This window comes from Caretta caretta, chromosome 25 (genome assembly GCF_965140235.1).
Source record: "Caretta caretta isolate rCarCar2 chromosome 25, rCarCar1.hap1, whole genome shotgun sequence".
NCBI lineage: Eukaryota > Metazoa > Chordata > Testudines > Cheloniidae > Caretta > Caretta caretta.
The window spans coordinates 18002673-18019108 of NC_134230.1; the positions used below are offsets into that span (position 1 = coordinate 18002673).

The following is a 16436-nucleotide window of genomic DNA, read 5'->3' on the forward strand; positions in this document are numbered from 1 at the left end:
GCTGGCTGTTCCTGATCACTTTCCTCTCATGCAAGTGCTTCAGGATTGATTCTTTGAGGACCTGCTCCATGATTTTTCCAGGGACTGAAGTGAGGCTGACTGGCCTGTAGTTCCCAGGATCCTCCTTCTTCCCTTCTTTAAAGATTGGCACTACATTAGCCTTTTTCCAGTCATCTGGGACTTCCCCAGATGACTTCCCTTTTGGCTCAGCTGATAGATCTGCTGCCCATGCACTTGCCGGGTACCCGGATGCAGTCTGGCCACCAGAAAGGTTACCCTGGCTGACCCTAGAGCATGACCCTGAAGAGGCTTATAATGCTGAAGAGCGAAAGACTCAACATCCCTGGGCCGCCTGGGGAGAGCCGCTGGGAGCACCAGTCTGACAGGCAGCGAAACGAGGGCGGCCAAACTCCTCACGTTCCTCGTGAACATGCACACGGGTGGGAGTGCTAACTTGCCTCTCTCCCTCCACCCGCCCCCCCTTTACCGTGCCAGGCTCTGCGCCTCCCGTGGTTCATATCCCTGGTCAGTGCTGAGGAGCGGCTGGCGTAAGGGACACTGAGGTCAGTCACTTCACCTCTCCGTCCCTCGTGAAATGGGAATACTAATAATTCATCATAGAATAAATAACCCAGCCCTGTCTCACCAGGGGTGAATGGGAGAGTTACTCCATTGATGTTTCCAAGCCGCTTTGGGATCCTCAAGCTGAACGGTGCCTTTTAACGGCATCGGGTTGTAATTAATTATTATTAATTATTATTTAACGAGGGTCACCAAGTTCTAAAGCACACTCAACGTACATCAGAGACCCCTCCGGAGAGGCGGGAGCCAGCTGCTACAGTGTCGCCCGCCCACTGCACATCTGGAGAGCCGGCAGCCAGGTGGGGGGCAGGGTCACCCACCCAGGACACATCTGGAGGCGGCCGAAGCCAACTGGCTCCAGAAGCGTGACGCACGAGGGGGGGCAAAAACTACAAATCCCGACATGCAACGCGCCGGACCCCTGAGAACCGGAACCAGGTGGGAGGGGAGGAGCGGGGCCGCCTTGACCCGAGCACCTCTGTGCCCGGAGTCAAGACCCGCCCTTCTCCCGGGGACTGCCCTATCATTGGCTGAGCCGCTGGCAGTCACCTGCAGGACGGCCTGTGATTGGTTGTGGGGAGGGCGGCGTTCCGTGCGCTGGCTCGCTGCAGGCAGCTGGCGGCTGGTCTCGGGCGCGCTCCCCGGCCCCGGCATGGTGAGTCCAGCTGGGAGCAGCCCTGGCTTGGCCGGGGGGCGAGGGGCGAAGCGGGGCTGGCGGGGGGCCTGCGCTGGAAACTGGCCCTGGGTTGGCAGAGCCCGGGAGCGTGCCTCTGCGCAGGAGAGCGGTCGGCGGGGGCCCGCCAGCTGCGTTGTAGCGGGGGCCTAGGCAGCCGGTTAGAAACCTTAGGGACTGGTAACCTACCCCCCGCCCCGCCCCCCTGGCAACCTAATCCCTGCCCGTCTGCCTTGGGTAACCTAATCCTCCCCCCGCCCTGGATAACCTACCCCCCCGCCCCGCCCCCTGGTAACCTAGCCTCCCCCCCCCCCCCCGCCCCGGATAACCTAATCCCCGCCCGTCTGCCTTGGGTAACCTACCCCCCCGCCCCGCCCCCTGGTAACCTAGCCCTCCCCCCCCCCGGGTAATCTACCCCCCCGCCCTGGGTAACGTAATCCCCGCCCGTCTGCCTTGGGTAACCTAACCCTCCCCCCCGTCCTGGATAACCTACCCCCCGCCCCGCCCCCTGGTAATCTAATCTACCTCCCCCGCCCCGGGTAATCTACCCCCCAACCCCTGGTAACCTAACCCCCCGCCTCCCCCCCGCCCCGGGTAATCTACCCCCCCTGCCCCCCTGGTAACCTAACCCTCCCTCCCCCCAGCCCTGGGTAACCTAATCCCCGCATGTCTGCCTTGGGTAACCTAACCCTCCCCCCTCCCGGTAACCTAATCCCTGTCCCCCTGCCACCCGCCTCTGCCTTGGATAACCTAACCCCTCTGCCACCCGCCTCTGCCTTGGGTAACCTAACCCCCCTGCCATCCCCCTCTGCCTTGGGTAACCTAATCTCCCCCAACCCCCCTGTCACCCCCCGCCTTGGGTAACCTGCCCCTGGCTCTGCACCCCCCCACACACACCCTGCCCCAGGTAATCTAACCCTCCCCCCCCACTGCCCCCCACACCCTGCCCCGGATAACCTGACCCCCCCACACACACACCCTGCCCCGGGTAACCTAAAGCCCCTGCTCCCCTCCCATCCCCCACCCCTGGTAACCTAACCCACACACACACACACCAGTGCCCTTCCCCAGCTCTTTACCAGACCCAAAAGCTCCCTGCCCCAGAGCAGTGGCTGCTCTTCACTGGTGAATGAAACCCACTGGTGGGGGAGGAGGCCTGGGCCCCAGGAAGATGCTGAGTATCTGGGCTGCTCTTCCTGCTCCTATAAATAGGACTTCGCCTGGTGCCCTTTCTGGGGCTTTGGAAGGCTTTGCTGCTGCAGGGGCGGCATCCGTATCTGGTTTCCAGGCCTTACGGGCAGTGTGAAATGGCTGCAGAGTGTCTGCAGACGTGTCTCATGTCTCCCGCTGATTGTTAGAGGGTCTTTTTCTTTCTGTTGTCCGCAAGAGAGGTACAGCAGCACCCTGACCTCGCTGTCCTGGGTGCCGTGGTGCTGCCGCTTAGTGCTTTCTGCGTCGGGTTTGAAACATGCAGGCTCCCGTCAAAAGCCAGGTTTGAATCCTGGAAGGATCTGCTTGGGCCCCAACTTTCTGAATTAAACAAGTCCTTCCGGAGGCACCAGGACTAAGAAGTTCATGTCTGACTGGAACCAGGGGGTGGTCACGGGACTACACAAACCTCTGTGCACCAAGTCCCATGTTGCGCCTAGCATAGGCCCTCTGCACTCAGCTGGGTTTCAGAGAGCACCGGCCATGTGGAGTATAGCTTTGGAAAACCCAGACGATCCCTTGGACAGAAAAGCCACTGAACGCTCGTTCGTGTGCCCGGGAATCTGGGCAGGGGTGTTCTGGCTCAGAGGACGCACTGTGATGGGCAGGAGCCCTGTTGCTGACTTCACGGTTCTGATTGTCTTCGTTTCCTTGCCAGGCTGTGTTGGGGGTGCAGCTGGCAGTGAGCCTGCTTACGGCGAGCATCATGCAGAGGTTGTCCCCGCACTGCTCCTTCGCTCGCTGGCTGCTCTGCAACGGCAGGTACAGGAGGTTTTCCAGCCAGCTCCAAATCGTTGCCCCCATTCTACTTTTGCATCTCTTCCTTCAAACACTGCCCCTCAATCCCCACCCCTTTGCTATTCCTGCCTTGAGCTCCCGCCAGCATACACACCCGGCTCTGCCTGTGCACCACATCCCAACTCTCAGCACCCTCCCCTGTACAGCCCTGCCAACGTCCTGCAACCCTGACCTGCAGCCCCTTCTCCAGTCGCCTGCAGTGTTGCTGGTTTTCACTTCTCCAATCAGACATTTCTGACTCTCCCCAGCTGTTTGTTTATATTTTGTCCCATCGTTGACCCCCTCCTGTACCTCTCTTCAGCCTGTATCGCTACAAGCACCCTTCGGAGGAGGAGTTGTACGCCCTGGCAGGGAAGCAGAAGCCCAAGGCCAAGCGAGACCGGTGAGCGGATCCCCTGCAGTCCATGCTTTGTTATTGGGGGTGACGATGGGATGGTTTGAAGTGCAAATTAGGCCTCTTGTCTTCCAGGCCTGACTTCTTCAACCTGCCCCCATCTGTGGAGAGAGATGGTTTGGTGAGCAGTCAGGGCAGGGGGGTGGACCTAGGGTTTAATAACAGTAGCACCCAGAGGCTCCGATCGGGGACCCGTGGCACAAGATGCACACACACCCATCCGAAAAGGTGGCATCTGCCCCCATCAGTCTCAAGCCTTGTCTAGACGCACAAGTTCTGTTGCTTTACCGACGCTGGTCCAGCTGAAGCAGTGCAACATGCACTGTGAGTGTGGACGCAGCTGTGTCTGGATAAGTGTGCTGGCGGGGGAATAAGTTATATCCATGGTGCTCAAACTATGGGTCGCGACCCTGTTTTAATGGGGTTACCAGGGCTAGCATTAGACTGCTGGGGCCTGGGGCCAAAGCTGAAGCCCAAGGGCATGGGTGGCAGGGGGAGCTCTGGGTGGCAGGGCTCAGGTTACAGGTCCCCACCGGGGTAGCAGGGTTTGGGTGGGCTCAGGCTCCCCCTCCCTCCCCCCAGGGTCATGTAGTAATTTTTGTTATCAGAAGGAGGTCGTGGTGCAATGAAGTTTGAGAACCTTTGAGTTATACTGATAGACGCTTTTATCCTGGGGTAAATGCATCTACACAAGGCATTGTACCTGTATAACTATACTGCCCTAACTGACCTAGTTCTACCAGAACCAAATCTATGTGCCGACGAGGGCTAAGTCCAAGGTAAGTGACAGCAGCTGGATACAACCAACGGTGGAGGCAGGGAGCCTGAATTCCAGCTCCATGGGCTGCTGTCCACCCTCGCTGTGCTCTGTTCCTGCCATTCTGAGCCTGTTTCTCTCTTGCAGGAGGCTGAACGGGGTCACAGAGGATAAACCCCTGTCAGTGCCCAAGGACATCAACCTGCATTTGGAGACCACCCCAATAACCACAGTGGATGCTCTTGGTAATTCCCACACACCAGAGTCAGTCTGTGACCATCACCACAGTGGCTGAAGGCTTATGGGATAGGGAGGGGGGCGTGACTGACCTGAGTTTTCTATGGCAGAGCCAGGGAATAGACCCCAGGAGTCCTGACTCACAAGTCCCCCCCCGCTTTAACCTACGGGACCCCAGTCGTTTCCCAGAACCTGTTACAGAACCCAGGAGTCTTGATTCTCAGGGCCCTTGTTCAGGCCAGTGGCCCTACGAGGGCCAAAGAGTTCAGTTAGGGAAGTGTACCTCACTGCCTCCCCCCGCTCCCCCCCCCACACACCTTGCTGCAGGGGGTGGGTGGGCAGGGTGAGCTCGCTTCTTGCACACTGGCTGGTAGTGACAGCCCCGTGTATCTCTGCCTGTTACCAGTGCTGCGCTATTTCCTGGAGTACCAGTGGTTTGTGGATTTTGCCGTCTACTCCACCCTCGTCTACCTCTTCACTGAAGGCTACTACTGCCTGGTGGACGCCCGGAAGGAGATGAATATTGGCATTCTGTGGTGCCTGCTTACAGTCTTCTTCTCCATGTATCCTTCCTTTCCTACCCTGCCTGCTCCGCCTTGGGGGCTGGCAACAGGCTTCCCTAACCATGTGCCAGGGACTGGAGGGAGAGGGACTGTCGGGGCTGGGAGCCAGGAAAGTGACCCTGATGGCGAGGGATACAGGGAGTATGATGGGGAGGCAGGATACAAGAGACACCTGGTTCAGTTCCTGGCTTGGCTGAAGGCTCCCTACGTGACCTCGGACAAGGCTCTGGGTCTGCGCGAGGCAAGGCTCCTGAGCTGCAAAAAGGGGGAGGCGTCCCCCTGCCTTGCCGGGGCGGCTGAATCCAGGAATGACTCCCATGTGCTCAGATCCTGCAGTGACGAGGGCTGTGTAAGTACCTGGCCAGAGACTGTGGGTGAGCCTCCCAGAGCAAGGGGTAGAATCCCCGTTATTTATTTACCGTAGCACTTAGGAGTCCCAGGCATGGCTAGTACCACCTTGTGCCAAGGGCCGTGCACACCGAGAACAGGAAGAGGGTCCCTGCATGATGGACCCCCAGAGCTGTTCTTGTCTGGATGGCTTTGGATCAGCTCTAAGATCCTCTCCTCCACGGGCAGGTCATGCCTGAATCCAGCTGACCTGTTCATCTCGCCCCCTGCTCAGGGCAGTGCCGGCTGCTCTGTAAGGCTGCCAGTGACAGGCAAAATAACGGGGGAAGAAACCCACCATCCTCTTCAATTAGAAGCCTAGCTAAGGCCGAATGGCTTAATTTATGGACTTATAAACAGCTCCCTGACAAGTTATAAAGCTGTGTAATGAGAGCCTTCCCCACCGTGAACCGGGCAGGGGCCTGATGAAGGGCATGCTTTACGAGGTGCTCATGCCGTGGCAGCTGCAATCTGTATGGATGAAAGGGCTCCCAGACACTTTTACAGGCTGCTGTAAAGCAGGGACGGCTGTCTATCCCCATTGAAAGGGCGGCTGGCCCGCTCCCCGGTGGTTTATGTGAACATCTACATAGCGCCACGTGAGCCTGCCTGTCCCTCCCCTTTCACTGCAGCTGATTGATACAGGGCACCCGGGGATTGGCAAAACGGCCCGAGCCTTGGGGCCTGGCTGCTAATGGGGGTGGGGAACCAAATCCTGGCTTGGGGACCCTAAAGAAAGGCCTTAATTGTTTCCTTTTATTACCCATAATCACCCCCTTGCCAGCAGGTGACACCCCAATGAGTCCCTCTGAGTGAACCCCTTAGGCCTTCTCTCCTCAGGTGCAGTCAGACGCTTCTCCCCCTCTCCGGCCTGGTCCCGGGCTGCGGCACCTGGTAGATCGACCGTGCGCAGCCAGCAGATCGGGCCGCCTCACCCGCGGGCAGCTCTTCCCTGCAGAGCATGTGGCCAGAGGTGGATACAACAGCCAGGCAGCCTCCCTAATGCAGCATATTTAACCTCAGCAGTAGGCACAAAGCATTACGCCCCAGGTCCAGATTGTTCGGGGAACCCCTTTTCCCCCCTACCCAGAGTTTTCTCCCCTACAGGCTGAGGCAGGAGTCGTTCCTGGGGTGAGATGTGGACCTGAGGGCCGGGGGTTGGTACAGAACATGTGACAGATGCTGCAGAAATGAACCACGCCCAGTGTGGCTGCTTCTGGGCCCTATTGGGACCCCAGTGGGCAGAGCCGGCTGCTGGTGGGCCTGGGGAAGGATCACCCCGATTCTCCCCTTGGCAGGAGGCTGCACTCTAAACCCCTCCCTGCCGGAGTCACCTGAGAGGGGCTGCTGGCAGCCAAGTCAGCCTTGCCTATGCTGTGGTCACCCAAATGGAGAGGGGAGAATCCCCTTTGGGCTCGCCCTGTCCCTCATAGCTAGCAGGGGCTGGGCTGGGGGTGCCGGGCTGTGCTTCTGAGAGCCTGCCAGCGTGACAGAGAGTGAGCCCTGGGATCAGGCTCCAGTGTGTAAGACAGGGTGACAAAACCTCCCCGGGCTGGGCCACCTGTTGCTTTGATTGTGTTTTCCCCCACATGCAAGGACCCCAGTGAGGAGTTGTTACAGGAGCCGCCCCCCCAACCCCCCAAACGAGATTGGAGGCCCATTGTGCCAGCTGCTCCCTAGGCCTGTGCTAAGAGACAGCCCCTGCCCCATAGGTAGACCAAGGGGGTGGGGGCTTCACCTCCCTGCCTTACAGATGAGAACTGAGGCCCAGGTTGGTTAAGTGCCTTGCCCAAGGCTGCACACGGAGTGAGTGACGCAGCTGGTCTCTCATCACAATGACTACAAGGGCCTTCCTGACAGCTGCAGCCCGGGGTCTCTCCCAGCCCTCAGACGGTGACTAGACAGAGGCGTGTGTTTGGTTTTATACTGGTTTGTATTCCCCGGTGAAAGGGGCCGGCTCCATGTTCCCTGAGGCTCAGATACACACGTCCCCCCACACCTGAGCACTGCTCCTCGTCCCTGTTGGGGGGGGCTCACTGTCAGGCCCGAGAGGGCAGCTTGCTCTCCGTGGCCCACCCAGCCTTTGGCATCTCTGCCAAGGCCTCCAACCATGCCCACGGCAGTGCCCACACATGAGAGGGAGACGTTTCTCCATGAGGAGTTACATCGAGGCCCAGCAAGTTGGCCTCGTCCTGGGCCAGCAGGCAGGAGCCGTCCGAAGGGGGAGAACTCTCTTTAGCCACCAAGTGGGTCCCCTGGTGTGAGAAGTCTGTTCAGTGAGCATTTGGGGGCACGGGGGGCAATGTAAAGGCCAAGCCCAGCTGGTTTCTTTAACACCAACCCCCCGGCGCCTGCAGCAAGGTCTTCTTCATGGTGATGCACCACTACTTCCGCTCCGAGGAGGGGGGCGAGCGCTCCGTCTGCCTCACCTTCGCCTTCTTCTTCCTCCTCATTGCCATGGTGGTGCTGGTCGTGCGGGAGGACTACTTGGAGTTTGGCCTCGACGCGGGTCAGCGAGCGGTGGGGCTGGTGCCAGGTTCAGGGAGGGAGCTGAGGATTGGGCGGAAAGGTGGATTTGGGCGCCACTATGGCAGATCCCTTAGTAGGGATGAGCCGGGCTGCCCACGGGCTTAACAGTTGTGGTTGGAACCGTCTGCAAATGTGGTTGTGGCAGGGGGATGCGTCTGCATGCAGTGACCATGCTAGCGTGCTCCTGCGGGTCTGTGCTTCTGGATCCGATTGTGGGATGGGGGCCCCTGTTACCTCCATGTGTTCAGATGTACTGGGGGGTGGGTCGTGCATAGCACTGTTCTGTGAATGATCCCAGTCTATGGTAGATGCGAGTGTGTGGCAGGAAATCTGCCCTGTTTGGCCATCGTAATATAAACCTGTCCCCATGCACGTTAAACTGTTAGACCCCTGTTTGTCGCAGCCGGGTTGTCTAGACTAAGAAAAGCGGCTGAAGTTGGTTTGGGATGAGCCAACCCATTCTGGCTAACCCCAATCTCTCTCCTGGCGTCGGTGCAGGTTAACCCTTAACTCAGTCAGCTAACCCCACCCTAATGCCCCTAGCACCGTGATGCAGCTCAGGTAGCCACTTTAAATGGATAAAAGGGAAGTGCTTTCCCGTGCAATACACAATTATCTGGTGGAACTCGCTGCTGTAAAACAGCGCTGAGGCCAAGAGCTCAGTGGGATTTTGTGCAAAAAGATGAATGTGGAGGACAAGACTATGTAATGTTATAGCAGTAAGGGTTAAAAAACCCCAAGGGGTTGAGAAGGGCTAAAAATCCCCAAGCTCCAGGGCATGAGCCAACGCTAAGTAGCAGGGGTCAGGAAGGAACATTCCCTGGAGACAGGTTATCCCAAAACTGCTGGGTTTCCTGTGCCTTCCTCTGAAGCAACTGGTACTAGCCACTGCAGGAGACTGGACTGGGTGCATACTGGCCATCCCTTTTCCGATTGCTGAACAGCGCACAGGCCTGCCCTGGGCATGGCTCTGGACCCAGCTGTGAGCAGCCTGCCAAAGGACCACCCCACCCCCCAGTCTTTGCAATGAGGTCATGGGAAGTGATGTACCACTGTGGGCTCTGAATCCCCCCCTGCTCTTGTCTAGTTACGTGCTGGATAATTACTTTTACTGCTGGCTTTTGTCACCCTTGGCCAGCCGCGTTGCTGGGATGGCAAAGGAGCCTAGGAAGGGCTGTCTGACTGGTGTGTGGTTCCTGGGAGCCAGCAACTGCTCGCAGGAGACGGCTTGATTCTGCTCTCGCTTATCGCCGGGGATGTCTCCTGACAGCAATGGGGTTACTCCTGATTTACATCGGGGGAAGTGACAAGGGATCAGGATCTCTCGGCCCAATTAACTGGTGCTGTGCAGAAAACTGACTCCAAAACCCCTCTCCAGATGAGCCGTTTAGGGGGCTGGAGGGTGGGATGCGCTTGCTTTCAGTCTGTGGGTTTTGTGGTTCTGATTCCCCACTGGCCCTCTTAAAGGGACCCAACTCGTTACAACCCCTTAAACAGACAAATAAATAAATATTTATCCGAGCCAGCTCCTTGCACTCTGAGGGATCTCGCCGGCACTTGTGCATGTGCGTCACTTTAAGGCCCAGAGTCACACATGTCGGGAAGCGCTCTGCTGAATCAAAGCACTCCCAGGGTGGGCCCAGCGCACTCGGGCATAGCGGCACTTGTACCGGTGTAACGCTGTGCTCCGGGGGGTGGTTTGGGCAAGTCGGGACGAAGCGGAGCTTTGCCAGTACGGCTGCATCCACATGAGCAGCGCTTTGCTGGAATAGTTCATTCGTACGCTGGCTCTCTTAAAGGACACCAAAGCCGTTTAAACCACTTCCAAAACAGCATAAGCTAAACTTTAAAAAGGCCCCTTTACTGGATTCAGGGTGTCCGCACAGGGGATTATATACTGGTGTTACTGCAGGGGTTTAAATTCACACCCTATCTTATACTGGTATAACTTTCCCATGTTGATGAGCCCTTAGGTGCTTTTGACCATTTCACCCTTAGTGATTTACTCTTAGGAACCTGCTGTAGCGATTGGAGTAAAGCTACACCGTTACTTTCCCCATCACTTGCCGCCTCTTCCCTTCCAACACAATCTCTCCTACTCACCCACGTCTCTGTTTTCTGCAGGGCTTGCCAATGTCAATGATAACCTGGAGATTTTCTTAAAGCAGCGAGGATGGGAATGGACGTAAGTCTGGCGGAGCAGATAATAGAAAAGCACGTGGGATGGGGGAGGGTTGAGCTTTTTGAGTCTTTGCAGCTGATCCGGTCACCAGCTCTTTGTGTCACCAGTTCAGCAGCCTTCTGTAAGGTGGTTGTATTTCAGTTCCATGGGGGAATTATTTTTATTTTCATGGGGGTTTTTTGTTGCTTGTTTTTTAACCTTAGAAATATCAGGAATTTTGCTGGACGATTTCTTGGAGGTCTCAGAGATGTAAACTGCCTTTAACAGAAGATATGGGAGGGCTTGAATCTTTAACAAAGAATATTTTTCTCCTAAGAGTGTTTTGGACATTGGCGTTAAATGAATGTTAACTAACCAGACCAGAAACAAAGACTGAATTAAAAAAACCTTACCCATCAGATTTCTCTTCTGTGATGTCATAGTTCCCCAGCCACCCATCCTCTTCTGGGGAAAACCAGGGTGAAAAAGGCCTGGAAAGATTCTCTTAAGGCTAGCATTGTGGAGAGAATCTTTCCAGGCCTTTTTTTATCCATCAGATAGAAGCATAAAAAGGGCACAAGGTCTGTGTGTTTTCTCCTCTGCTGGTCCCTGAGGCAGAGCCTTCCCGGTCCTTGTGCTAACCCTGCTGCAGGCTGAATTCTATCCATTAGCATGTTGTAGCCTTATCTGACCCTCGATGACCCCTTGCTCCATGTTTGCAGAGTTCCCATCACCAAACTGACCTTCAAGCTGGGGCTGGTGGCCCTTTGTTCCTTCATTGGCGCGTGTCTGACGTTCCCGGGACTGCGGCTGGCACAGACTCACCTGGACGCTCTGAAGATGGCTGCAGACAGGCCAATGACCCAGTTGAGTAACCTCCCGCTTGTCTGTGAAGCAGCCAGAGTTATGGGTGAGCTGCGAGACGGACACAAGGCCGCCACCCCTGGCTGCTGTCTGACAGCCGGTGGGGAGCTCTGTTCCCCTGGATACTGCCCCACCCCAGAGGTGGCAGCATGGCAGCAATGTGAGCCACGCACAAGCCCCGTGGCATGGGAGGTGCTTTGCAGATGTAAAGCAGGGGTATCATTCAGACACTTGGGGGAGTGTAGAGGGAGGAGCTCTGCCAGGAAATGGACCTCTGATAAGTTTGGCCGGTCTGTGGAGGTGCTGACTGTATGCTGGGGGCAGGGCAGGGGCCAGGTTACCTGGTTCTGTCCCTCTAAAAAACCCTCCCCTGAGATACCTGGAGGGTGTTGCTTTTCCTGGTGAGCTTTGCATGGCCCTTGCTGGAGGGGGATGGCTGGTGGTGCCTTCAGGTGAATGTCGACAGGAGCCTGTGGTTCAGGGTGCCGCCCTGGGGCGGAGGTGGGGGAAAGCTGGGCTCTGACAGGCTCTGACTCCAGTTCTTTATCCTCCCCCCGGCAGGATCCTGCTCCATGCGAGTTTCTTGGCACCCCTGGTCACGGTGGTGATGTGGATCAAGCCCATTTCCCGAGACTTGTTGCTTCATGCACCCATGGGGAAGCAAACAGTCCAGATGTGAGTGCGACACTGCAGTCAGCAGGCAGGCAAGGGGGAGGGGGTATCCAAGTCTGTTCCCCTCCCCTTCCACCAGGTGCTGACACGGGTCCAGCCTTTGATAAAGAACCGTTCTGTACCCTGCGCTACCCTCGGCCATCGCAGTGTCTGCCGGTGCTTTATTAGATCAGACTCGCCATCCCCTGTGAGGTCAGTGACATCAACCTCGCTAGTGAGGGGAAGGGACTTTCCACCAAGGTCACGCAACAGGTCAGTGGTTGGTAGAGCCAAGAAATAGAACCCAGGAGTCCTGGCACCCAGGTGCCTCCTGCCTCTAACTGCTAGACCCCACTGTCCTCCCGGAGCTGGGAACAGAGCCCAGGAGTCCTGGCTCTCCGTCTCTGTTCTGCTGTCGGTAACCTCCCCGACTTGTCTGGCAGTGCTGGCTAAACTCCCATCAGCCCCTGCTGTTTCTAATGTGTCCCTTGCTGTACAGTTCAGGCACGGGCCAAGCTGTGCCCTGTGAAGGTGAATTCTGCCCCCTTCACGCTAACGGCCTCCTGTCCTCTTGCCCCAGCATGTCGGACGCTGCCTACAACTCCACGCGCCTCTGGACCATTGTCGCCCTCTGCCTGCTGCGCCTGGCCATGACGCGCCACCACCTGCAGGCCTACCTCCAGCTGGCGGAGCGCTGGGTGGAGCAGATGAAGAGGGAAGCTGGGCGCATCACCGCCCTGGAGATCCAGCGCCGGGTAGGCACCCGCGGGGCAGAGAGTAACTCAGGCAGCTGGGGCAAAAAGCAGATTCAGGCCCCTTGCTGTGCAAACAGCCCAGAATCTGCAGCCAGTCACTCTCCCGCCTCCTCGGAGGCTTGTGAACCAGCTCCATTCAGCTGGCCATAGGGACTTGGGTCCAAGCGCCCCTCAGCTCCAGGGAGATTCCCCCCTCCTGGCTGTAGCTAGAACTGTCCCCCCTGTAAGCACCAGGTCCAAGACGGGTGCTCGGGCAACGCGCTCGAGAATCTAGACAGCACTGGCCTTGGGCAGAGAGCAGCTGGGCAAAGTTTCCTTTCCCAGCCCCTTCCCTCTCAGTGTCTTTCCTTCCTGACTCTCTCCTCTAGTATGGGTTTGACAGTAGCACCCCGCGGGCCTCATCCTGCCAGGCCCAGCACCGGGAGACAGTCCCTGCCCTGCATGGGCAGGACTGGGTGCCAATGGGAGAGGCACCGAGAGGGGCAGTGATTTGCCCAGGCTTGTAGAGCCTCAGGTGTCCGGAGTCACCGTCCGGAGTCACAGTCTGGTGCTGCCCTGCATTGCTCACGTCCCTTCTGTGCTGATTCCCTCTCGTTTCCAGGTCACGAGGATTTACTGCTACGTCACTGTGGTCAGCTTGCAGTACCTGGGCCCCATCATCCTCACGCTGCACTGCACGCTGCTTCTCAAATCGCTGGGTAGGGAGCCGGCTGGGCCGGGGTGACGGGCTCAGGCCAGGGGATGAGTTGCCCTTTGCAACTTGCCACCCCAGGAGTGGGGGCAGAGAGGCTTTCAGAGCCTTGCTTGAGGGATCAGGATCGTGGCTGCGATTTGGAGCATGTCACCGGAGCTGTGTTTGCCTCCAGCTGCTCTTCCTGGTTACCTCTCCACTGCAGCTGAGGGGCCCCGTGTGAAATGAGTTTGTTGGGTCTCAGGCCACCACCTGATGGGCAGGTGTCCAGGGCCCAGACTGAACTGGGGTCCCTGTACCTGGGGCTGGCTGGCAGGGGAAGGGTGCCCTGGCCCTAAACACCCAGCTTGGAAGGAAGGTTCAAAGTCCTGCTGCGGGGGTTGGGAGAGCAGATTGTCCCACATTAGCAGAGGTCATGCACCTCCCCCTGCAGTGGCTGGTGCTGGCCCTGGTCTGAGCCAGCCTGGGGGGCAGTCCCTTGCCCGTTTGTAAACTGGGGCATGCCTCCCCAGGCCCTGAGTCACCGTTTCCAGTGGGCTGAGCAGAGCCGGGAAACGCCCCAACAGCTGGGTGACAGGACAGGTGCTGCAGGGAGGAGCTGGAGGGACCTGTCCCTGCAGGGCTAGCTGGGACTAGAGGGGTGCACTCTGCCCCTGCCAGGGGTGGCTCCCCCCCACGCTCACCAGTCCCTCTTGTCCCCTCTGCCTTACAGGCGACTACTCATGGGGCCTGTTCCCCGAACCCCCACCCGTCTCCCCAGTGGTGGGCATTGCACCGGCCCAGCCCACTGCTCCCTCAGCTGAGGAGGAGGGAGGAGAGGACATGCAGGCCACAGTGGCGCAGATCACGGGTGTGCTGGGCGCCATCCTCACCCCGCTTTTCTACCGCGGACTCTTCGCCTTTCTGACCTGGTGGGTGGCCCTTTGCCAAGTGATCACCAGCCTCTTTGGCCTCTACTTCCACCAGTACCTGGCAGCCTCCTAACCACAGCTGTAGCAGGGCCAACGGGCCCCAGGACCTGCAGGCCCCTGCGTGGAAAGGACCCTGTGGGCTACAAGCCATGTGCTGGGGCTGGGATGAGTTCCCACCTGATGGCTTTCTGCCCTGCGTCCACCTGGGTGATGGCGCAGAGCTGCCCTTGGCCCATCTCCTCCCCTGCCCGAGCTGGGGGACGCCAGCTGCCCCCGCTGTGTGTAGAGACGGAACCGGCCTCCCGGCTGGGCCACACCTGCCAGGCTGAGGCCGCTGCCTGGTTGTCTCTGCCCGCCGAAGGGGCAGGAGTAACTCGCTGGGGGCAGCGGCTCATCAGCATCTTCTCAGCCTGCATTGGAGCGGGTTGGGAGGTGTGGAGCAGGGGCCAAGGGAGGGGCCCCACGCACTGCCGGCCTGGGGACAGCATCTTCTAGGCAATCTCCCCAGCTTGCTTTGGCCGAGCCGCTCCCCTCCCCACTCCACGGTGGAGGCTGTCTCACCTACCCAGCTTCTTGTGCGTGGCCGGCATCCCCTGAGAGCTCAGGGACCCTCTCAGCCAGTGGTTCCTGATCCAGCCTCAGCCTCCTCCCCACCTCCCACCCAGGGAGGAGCCTGCTGGTGGGTAACATGAGATGGTTCAGCGGGGAGCCAGAGACCTGGAGGGCTGGGGTCTCCGGGGGCCCTGGCCGGTGTTGGAGGGCTGGGGTCTCCGGGGGCCCTGCAGTCGCTGATACCAGTGTGGGGTGCTCCTATTCTGCTCTGATGGCTGGGCATGCTCTGTACGGCTGTAAATGGCCCCGCAGGGCAATGGCGAAAGGGGGACTAGGCCTGCAAGTCAAATGAGCTTGGCCCCAGGTTCCCGGCTGCAGCAGAGCTCTGGCGCTTGGTGCTGCAGGGAGCTTGGGGGTGGGGTGACGCTGAGGCTGGGAAAGGGGGGGAGGACACTGGCTCATAGCCACGCCTACAAGACGGAATGGAAATCCCAAGGGCAGCCTCCCCCCTGGCAGACACAGCGATGGCTCTCGAGAGCATCCTTCCCTTGGCCCGTGGGGAAGGCGCAACCCAGATCCTGGCACTTGGGGTCCTGCTGCTCTAGGGACTGGGCCCTTTCATCTCTTGCCAGCAGGACCCCAGAGCAAACCCCATCCCAGCGGGGAACTTGCAGCCTTTCCCTTGTGCCTTGCCAGGCTCGCACCAGCCTGCCCTGTGCTGGGGGCTCATGGCCTGCAGGGCACTGTGCGGGTGCAGGTGGGAAAGCACGGGATGATTTATTAGAACTAGCTCTTTTCTGGTAGCTTTGTTCTTCCAGAACTCGGGTTCTACCAGGGCAGAGGCACCCGCTCCCCCAGGGAGCTTTTCTGGGGTCATAAAGAGTGATTCCCCCTAAGACTGGCTGAAGGGGTGTTTTGCGTGGGGTTTCTGGGGCCTGCATTTGATTTAATTTCTCCTCAGGAAATCATCCCCCTCCTCTGTGTAAAATTACTCAGCCCAGTGGCCTTATTAATTCTGACTTCTAGAATAAATGCAACCAGGTACAAGGATATTTTATGAATAAACACATAGAACTGGTAAGCCACTTGCTGGTCAGATTCCTGCAGTTGTAGCAGGACAGAGGATTCTTCAAGTCACCATCCAAATGCATGCCACAGTGTTGCTGTGTGCTGTTAAAGCATCTGCTGTGTTCCACTCCAGAGGTGGCTGCATTTGAGTAATGTGGGCAGGGAGGGCACTGCCTCTAGAAGGACCCTAGGACAAGCCTGGGGATCAAAGCTCTTGCAGCAACTTAAGCTAAGGCAGGAACATGACCCATCCAAGCAGCAGCTCAGCCCCTGGGGGGGGGGGGGGGGGGCAGGGACTGTAGGCCCTCCAGTGGGGGGTGGGGGGAGATGGAGACTAGAGCTGCCCTGGCAGGAGTGAGCCAGGCTCACAGCTGGGCCGAACATTTCGGAGGGTGGGTGGGGAGCTTTTTGCAACATCTTGTCCCTGATGCATGGGGCCTGAGGCTTGGGGGGGGGGGCTGGTGCCCCAAAGTGTGTGTGGGGGGGAACCCCAGAGATGCCAGGCAGCTGGGCTCCTTGCGATCGGGGATGGGCTCCCTCTGCAGACTGCACTATGTTGGGGGAAATTCCTTCCCCACAATGGTGGTGGGGCAGCATGGCAGAAGTTAAGTCCTTGCAGCAGGAGGGCAGTTGCTAGGGCCCTGGGTTGTGCTG

The 16436-nt window shown here is 58.3% G+C and overlaps 1 protein-coding gene across 2 annotated transcripts; it reads left to right on the top strand.

Moving 5' to 3' along the window:
- Positions 1–970: 970 nt before the first annotated feature.
- Positions 971–15799, top strand: TMEM161A (transmembrane protein 161A). Of its 2 annotated transcripts, XM_048830994.2 has the most exons (12): positions 971–1237; positions 3123–3226; positions 3564–3644; positions 4561–4658; positions 5057–5213; positions 7958–8109; positions 10254–10314; positions 11013–11156; positions 11716–11829; positions 12386–12560; positions 13162–13258; positions 13964–15799. In XM_048830994.2, the coding sequence occupies exons 1-12, from the start codon at positions 986–988 to the stop codon at positions 14233–14235; spliced, it is 1707 nt and encodes a 568-aa protein (XP_048686951.2). In that variant the 5' UTR covers positions 971–985; the 3' UTR covers positions 14236–15799. The 2 variants fall into 2 exon arrangements, with proteins under 2 accessions (XP_048686951.2, XP_048686952.2); XM_048830995.2 differs by lacking the exons at positions 5057–5213; positions 7958–8109.
- The last annotated feature ends 637 nt before the right edge of the window (positions 15800–16436 follow it).